The sequence below is a fragment of the Primulina tabacum genome, chromosome 17 (genome assembly GCF_025594145.1).
Source record: "Primulina tabacum isolate GXHZ01 chromosome 17, ASM2559414v2, whole genome shotgun sequence".
Classification (NCBI taxonomy): Eukaryota; Viridiplantae; Streptophyta; class Magnoliopsida; order Lamiales; family Gesneriaceae; genus Primulina; species Primulina tabacum.
In genome coordinates, this window is record NC_134566.1 from 33,800,381 (window position 1) to 33,808,300 (window position 7,920).

At 37.2% G+C, this 7,920-nt stretch overlaps 1 protein-coding gene across 3 annotated transcripts in view; it reads right to left on the reverse strand.

The window, feature by feature from the left end:
* LOC142532011 (5'-3' exoribonuclease 4) overlaps positions 1–7,677 on the reverse strand; it is a 36,778-nt gene extending 29,101 nt beyond the window's left edge. Inside the window, exons 1-11 of one of the 3 annotated variants that reach the window (XM_075638310.1) lie at positions 7,196–7,334; positions 6,915–7,021; positions 6,323–6,425; positions 6,166–6,242; positions 5,872–6,063; positions 5,586–5,705; positions 5,354–5,416; positions 4,678–4,830; positions 4,401–4,565; positions 1,390–1,467; positions 904–990 (exon numbers count right to left, since the gene is read on the reverse strand). In XM_075638310.1, the coding sequence (XP_075494425.1) occupies positions 904–990; positions 1,390–1,467; positions 4,401–4,565; positions 4,678–4,830; positions 5,354–5,416; positions 5,586–5,705; positions 5,872–6,063; positions 6,166–6,242; positions 6,323–6,332 (945 nt within the window). In that variant the 5' untranslated portion in view covers positions 6,333–6,425; positions 6,915–7,021; positions 7,196–7,334. Of the gene's footprint in view, positions 1–903; positions 991–1,389; positions 1,468–4,400; positions 4,566–4,677; positions 4,831–5,353; positions 5,417–5,585; positions 5,706–5,871; positions 6,064–6,165; positions 6,243–6,322; positions 6,426–6,914; positions 7,022–7,195 lie in introns of all 3 variants that reach the window. The other 2 variants (XM_075638307.1, XM_075638308.1) reach the window with 2 other exon arrangements.
* Between the last annotated feature and the right edge of the window lie 243 nt (positions 7,678–7,920).

Here is a 7,920-nt window from a genome sequence, read left to right on the forward strand (position 1 = left end):
ACAAAGAAAGATGTATCGTCCGCAAATTGAATATGAGATATCTCTATCCTGTCTCTACCAACCTCGATCCCTCTGATTAAATTCATATCCTTAGCTTCATCGACCAACCTCCCCAACACGTCCACTACCAAGTTAAACAAAAAAAGAGACAACAGATCACCATGTCTAAGCTTTTTATGAGCATTAAATTTAGCCCTTGGACTTCCATAACCATAATAGAAAATGATACATTCGATTCACGTCCTTTGATCCACCTTCTCCATCTCCCTCCAAACCCTTTCTTCCTTGATGCAAAATCCAAAAAAACCCAATCTACATTGTCGTAGACCTTTTCGAAATCTATTTTCAATAACCACCCTTTTTTCTTCTTCGTCCTCGTTCCCTCTTCCGACAGTTCATTTGCAATTATGGCTTCTAGAGCATTAGACAACGTGCATATCAGAACACCAGCAAATAAACTTCTATCGAATATAATTTAATCACAATTCTGTTTCCATTGCCTTCAATTTAGCTTCACATTTTGTCCATTTAACTTCTCTCTCAACTCAGTGGCCATTTCTCAGCAGATCCCAAAAGTCTTACATTTAAAAGCAAATACAATACATAACAAGATTCAAGATAAGCAGACATGTCCACATGCACATTCGGAGTAAGAGAATGAGAGGGACAGATCAAGAATTGTTCTAGCAAATATATAAATTTCTCCATGCCAAAACCAGTAAATTGATTTTTTAGTGTGATCATCGTCAGTTTTTTCAGTAAATTCAACTGAGAAAAATTGTACTCCTGCAAAAGCAATCAAAATCTTTATCATATATATATATGCACAGCAGCAAAAGTAAGAGACTAAGAGCATAACAACCAATAATGAGGCTAGAAGAAGAGGAAAGGGACAGAGACTACATGCTGTATTCGAGCCCGTTTTTTAAAAATTTGATCTTCGTATACTGCAACTGCCTGAACAAAGTGTTCAACTCTATCCAAGAAGACCTGAAATAAGGATCAATAAAACCAAAACTTATCAAGACTAACAAAATTTAATCCTTGCAAAACCGTAGAATTGAAATAAAAAAATTGAAAGTGTGGAAAGCAACTTGCTCCAGTGGATTGATATATAGTCATTTCTTAATCATAAACCTTATCAATCTTACATAAACATGTTACCATGTTATCCCGTTATATACCCTAACATCTAAGCCTTGAACAATCCAACCAGTCACTTACTTGCACAATCTAATAATGCTACCACCATCTTTTCAGTCTATATATATATATATATAATATGCAGGCAAGCACATCCCCACAAATTCTTGAGCGAAAACTGAATCAGTATCGAGCATAGGCTACTATCACAAATTGTACATCTTACGGCAGCATTATTTCTATTACCTCACCAGCATCAGTAAGATAACCACCCATAGCCGCAAATTCCCTTCTATATACAAACATGAGCAAATTTATGGCACCCTGCAACAATGAAATGGAAAACTAAAAAGCTAATGATTGGGAAGCAATTGATGGAAAAATAGTGGAATTCTAAGTGGTTCCAATTACACAATATCGCCTAAAAAGGTGACTGCAATTAAAACATCTCTTCTGTAAATTAACCCTTGTGTTATCAATCAATTTTGGCAGTTGTTTGATGATTACAATAATTTTAGTTCATTTGGTTGGCTCATTCCAACAAGTAAACTGTCCAATATACACAAGTCTGGTGAAGATAATCAAGCGGCGGAACAAAGCAAATGGAAGAACCATGGGTTCCATAAAGCCAAGCCCCATAGAGACGGGGCAAACTTGAAGGCCTGCCAACTTTGACGATAATTCATGTAACAATTATGTGTCATACCCACACTATCAGTGTCTGTAAGAAACAATGAAAAATCAGTTAAAATTTTTCGAGATTCCGCAAACCACTAAATTATGAAAAAAAATTATATGATAGGTTTGATTCCTAAAATTTGAAGATTCTATTTCTAATCATTCTATGACGAATATAGTATAAATAAAGGGTCTTAGTCGACATAAGAACACACCTAAGATCATAATTCAATCTTCATTCTGTAGATTACGATAAATCTGATGGGAATTTAAATTGATATCAATAAGTTGTATTGATGTGATAGGATATGATAATCTTGTAAATTTGGTAGGGTAATTTTTTCTAATATTTGTTTCTCCTTAATAGTTGGGATTTGATATATCCATTGTAACTATAAATTTATGCATTATTTCAATGAAATACACAAGTTTTTTCTCTCAATATTTTTCTCATGGTATCAGAGCTCTACGGTTTCAATACATCCTACTCTAATGTCTTCAACTTCATCCGTCTCTTCTGAAGAAACCATGCCTGAAAAAACTCTTGGGCCTGTCACTACTTTTTCCGGTAGTGACATTTCTTCAATCCATATCACTACCCACAAATTAAATGGGCGTAATTACCTCCAGTGGACTCAATCGGTAAAAATCGTTATTTGTGGGCATGGGAAACTTGGTTATCTCATAGGGGAATTAAAGCCACCAACGCAATCTGACCCAACACATAAGAATTGGTTGGCTGAAAATTCCATCGTTCTTGCTTGGCTAATCAACTCAATGGAGCCTGAAATCATTCGGCGATATCTATGGTTTCACACAGCCAAGGAAGTGTGGGACGCTGCTCGCCGGATGTACTACAACCTTGGAAATGCATCCCAAATCTATGAGCTCCGATCAAAATTGAAGGATATGAAGCAAGGGGAAAAATCTGTAACGAAATATTTTTCAGACCTCCAAGATATTTGGCAAGAACTGAACCTGTTTCGTGATGATTCCTCATCTTGTGCAGACTACAGCATCAAGATCATGAGTAATCTTGAGAAAGAACGGGTCTTTGATTTTTTAGCTGGGCTTAATCGCAATCTTGATGATGTTTGTGGCCGGGTAGTTGCAAGAGACCCATTTCCATCTCCCGGCGATGCCTTTACGGAAGTTCGACGTGAAGAGATGCGAAGAAAAGTCATGTTTTCTGATGATTCACCAATCCCACCATCTGCTCCTGATGTGTCTGCATTAGCCACACAAAAATCTGCATTTCCTGGCCAACATTTCCACAAAAGGACTTGGTGTGATCATTGTAAATGTCCAGGCCATACCAAAGACAAATGATGGGCGATTTATGGCAACAGTGCTGGGCCTCCACCTCTTGCCGGCACAACACACACCAACTTGGGCATAGAGCGCAATTAGGATACCACTTTTGCATCGTCTCGCGCGGGTAATTTTCCAAACAGTGCAGTCCACGAGAACACTTAAACCTTAGATGAGATTGCCGCTTTCCAAATGGAATGATAGATAGGAAAATAGGGAAGCTAAAATAATGGAAAATTTACTCGAAGAAGGATGTCACATAAAACTGGCTAGAGGAATATGTTGATTATGAACCGTCGAAATCTGAAATAATGATGGAAAATGATCTTAAAATGAAGAATCCCCCCACCATATGTCCTCCCAAAACCTTATCTTATTTCCCCAGCCACAACCCTGACTGATTGGAGAAAAGTCGGGTAGATCCTATATATAAACTTCTAGGTACTCCTGAAAGTAACAACTCTTACAATGGCTGCGTCCCAAGCATTATCTTGTAACCCATATTTGCTAACAACGGTTTTCTTCCACAACGACTCCCCCTCACTGGAGAATCTCCACCACCATTTCCCTAAAAGACCCCTACTACTTTGCCATATATTTCCAATACCCAAGCCCCCTCGTTATTTCGGTCTACAGACTTGGTCCCAAGCAACCAAGTGACAATGATGTACCCCATCGGGTCCGTCCCACAAAAAATCTCTCATGATCTTATTCATGGCCTCCGCTACTCCCCTGGGTTGTAACGTCAGGATTAGCATTGCTGATTCCATTATGTTTAATTATAGTTTTATCTCAGCCAACTTCTAGCAAGACAGAGCTTTGTTTTTAGCAAAAATGTATTGATCCATGTATTTGTCTTTTCCACGAATCGACTTGCTCTGCTTAAATGTGTTCAGCCTTGACTGCTTGTCTCGCTCATTGTCTTGTTTCGTTTGTGATCAGCCTTGTTCCGTTGTTTTATTCACAAGTTTGGTATAGACATAGGTATAGCTGACAATGAATTTGAAATCCCAATTTGAGAAATCACTATCGGTCATAGATAAATTTATGTGCATTAAGAGCCTTTTGATAAACAATGATCATCGTGGCCATAGGCAATTCCGTCGTCTCGAGATTCTTGTAAGTTGGTGCATCATGCTGATACTATTAGGTAGTTGAAATAAATATGTAAAATAACTTGACAACTTCCTTTCGCAGCATTCTTGATTTCTTTCTCTCCGTGCATTAAACAAAGTGAAAAAAATATTCCTCGATGTTAAGGCACATACCTCTCTAATTTCTAAGGTAGGCATGTGAGGAAGAAAGTCATTGCCAACAAAGAAACATAAAAACACAAAGTCATCCACCAGCCTGTCAAACTCGATTTTGAATGGAGGGTTTGGGATATCCATCTCATATCCCAAATATTCTCTCAAGACCCAGATGTTCAGAAACTGCCATCAAAATAATGGATGTATTATCGAAAAAAATCCAAAATAAGGACACCCAAAAGATAGCAATGAGATGAGACGAAAGGATCAATCACAAGAGAATACAATTTCCAACCTGATACTTCTTCTTATGAATGGCAACATCTTTCAAAAAATTCCCATTCACATCTTGAGCTTCGCCATTGGTTCCTCCGTGACATTCAGCAGCCAGATGACCAGTCTGACCACAAAGAAAACATTTTTCCTGGCGTCCAGGAGGATTGATTACCTACACAATCAGCAAAAAATGATTAAAAAACACTGGAAAGTCTCCGGTAGGAATTTCGCTGCTGTCTTCAAAAGTTTTGAGATAATTTTCTAAAATAATTTTGAAATGGTGCTTGGGCATGAGTTTTGAAATTTGAAGAGATAAGTAACGAGGATGTAATATGCCATAATTATACGAGAAAAATGTGAATTAGTATGATGATGGGTGGAAAAGTTAGAAAAAAAGTCATGATTGATAAGTAATTGTATTCTCAATAGATTGAATGTGAAAATGATTTGTCAATTAAAAATTGGAGAAATAATAAATTTTTAAATGTTATTAGAGCATATGGAAACTCCTACTGAATAGCGAGGCCGGGTAGCTCTTTTCTCTTTGAAATTCCATGTGCTCTATCTCTACTTGTTTTTGTTTTGCTCAAGGCCTTTGAGTTGAGAAATGTCCACTTAAAATCCGAATGCAACATTTATTTCACGACTGACAAGAAAGTTCATTGAAATTGCTTCCAGAAATAATAGCTACTAACCTCCCTCAGTATTGAGAAGTGAACTTCATGTGTTGCCAGAGAAAGCATGATCAGGTCTGCATCCTATTTAAAACAGGTGCAAACATGTTTCAGACAATGGCAATCTACACAGAGCACTTCGTAGCAAGCAATTTTAAAATAAAAGAAAAACATGGAATGTGGAACTACGGTTCCAACACTCGCACGAAAGAGAAAGAAAAGATAACAAAGAAATACGAAGTCTTGCACTCACCAGACCATACAAGCAGTGCCTAGTGTTTGGATCAAATCCAGGGAGGTTACGCTGCAATCGTATGTAGGACATAATTTTGTGCTCCCCCTCGCCAGGAACATTTGCATCAGAAAGAATAACCTTCAATACATGGAGTCCAATAAATAAAATTAAGAACAAAAAAGGTATCCCTAGAAGCCAGAGCCAAATGAAAATAGAACTAGCAAGCATCACTCCAGAGAAAGGCTTACAATATATCGAATTACATTGAATATCAAAGATGATTCTGAGATAATTTTTATCAAACCTTCATAAAGTGCCATCCAGGTCCATGGTTTAACCTACACTGTACATAATACTGAAGAGCTACAGAGAGAACTGCCATAAAGTGAGTGCCGGGAGTGATGACATTTGAATCAGATGTTTCAGTCTTTTCTTTTGGCAATAAATTTTCCTCCTCAAGTTCAAATTCTTTTCTCAATCTTTCTTCTTCAGCTTCCTGACAATAAAGACAGGTGAATATTTCTTGAGTTACTATCATAAACAAGTCAGAGTTCTTCCTTTCACCACTTTGAAATGTTTGACTAGTCGGAATACATACAGCTGCTGCTGCGTCTTTAACAGCTCTGAAACGACGAGTTCTTTGTTGGTTCATTTTAGCCCTAGGGGCCACACCATCTGCAAAATAAAAAATCCCTAACTTTAGGTTTTATTCTTTTGTGAGAAAAACCATATTAAATCTAATCAAAGCAGCTTACCAATTGCCATATAAAGAAGTTTTCTTGGACGGACCAATGAAACAAGGTGGTCAATGTAATCAAAAATTGATTTAAACACGTCACTGTAAGTGGTAGGCGCAGGCTGCATTCAAGAGAATGAGGCAGGGTCATCATTTAAGACTGGAACATGAAGTTTTTCGACAAAGCTAATACTGCCTATTGAAGCAACAGAGCTTAATGCCGTGTAACCCAAGATACAACCTCCATATTTAACAAAATACAGCAAACATGTTCCAAATGGCTACGCTAAAGAAATGATACTTGATCATTTAATGAGGTCCATCGATTCCCGAATTCAGGCTAACGGCAAACCAAATGGAAAGCTGATAGGACACCCTCCAAGCAAAAGTATATTCGAATTTTACATCTAAATCTACTGAAATACAAGTTTATAACTCATCCTAATCCCGCACCAACCCAAAAAATCCAACTATTCCCCTCATCTAGATTTTTGTACTCAGCATTATTTGTGCCTCCCCAGCATCAAAAATACAGAGGCCATTGCCTCCTTCCCCCATGTCAAGAAAATTATAATTCACATTTAAAAGCTACTGAAAAATACAAATTTTACCTAACGCACACCAGCCCAAAACTTCCAATTTTTCCATGTATTGCTTTGCCCCTACAGTTTCATATTTCAGCTTAAGTCCTCCCAGCCGTCAAAATTTCTTTAAATTTCTGCAGCACTCATTCCACCCAAGTATAAAAAATTATAACTTCAGAATTCAAACCTACATTCTTTCTTCTCGAAAAAATAGACAAACTCAATAATTCTTTCCATAAGAAAACAAAACAGCAATCTCCATAAGAAACAAAATTTCATTAAACTATCAAAGATATAAATATAATTACCTTGCCTTCCGGATGAAAACATGGGTGAATGATACCATTCATATCCAAATACAAATTATCAAACTCAATGCCATTAGGGTTAGGGGTAGACACATCGAGAGGCAGCTGCACGCCGTTATTATCCTTTCCGGGCTCTTCTTCCACCACGTCCACGATACACAAAGGGTACCGATCTGCTAGCCACCTGTAAAAAGACGGTACACCCATCCTTCCTCAGCTCTTGTTGTGACCTCAGCTCTAATTCCACTCGTTTTCGGAGATTTAAAAAAAATAATCAGCTCCGACAACAGGAAAATGTTGCAGTTAGTGATCGCTAATTACTGTTTCGTTGGACTTGGGATTGGAAAGGGGTTGAAGTTCTTGTGAAATTGGTGGTTGGGTTAAGTTACTCGAATTGAAGGAGAACTTGTCATTGTGCAGGATGGCAAAGGGCGGGCGTGAGACCGGGTTCAGACCCGCCACCTTTGCAGCAGTCAGTTCGTTTTTTTTTTTTTTTTTTTTTTCCGATTTCTGGTTTTCAAATATTTACTATGAAAATCAAACTATTTTATTTCGATTTGGTTGAATTATATATATAGTAAACTGAATTGCTAGTAAAAATTCGAAATTCTTCAAAGATTTCATATTCAAAATATAATAACATAATTTTTTAAAAAACCAGTTAATATCTATACTATCTATACTATTTTATTAAGTTTGAGACACTTAAAGTTACTAACTTTGGT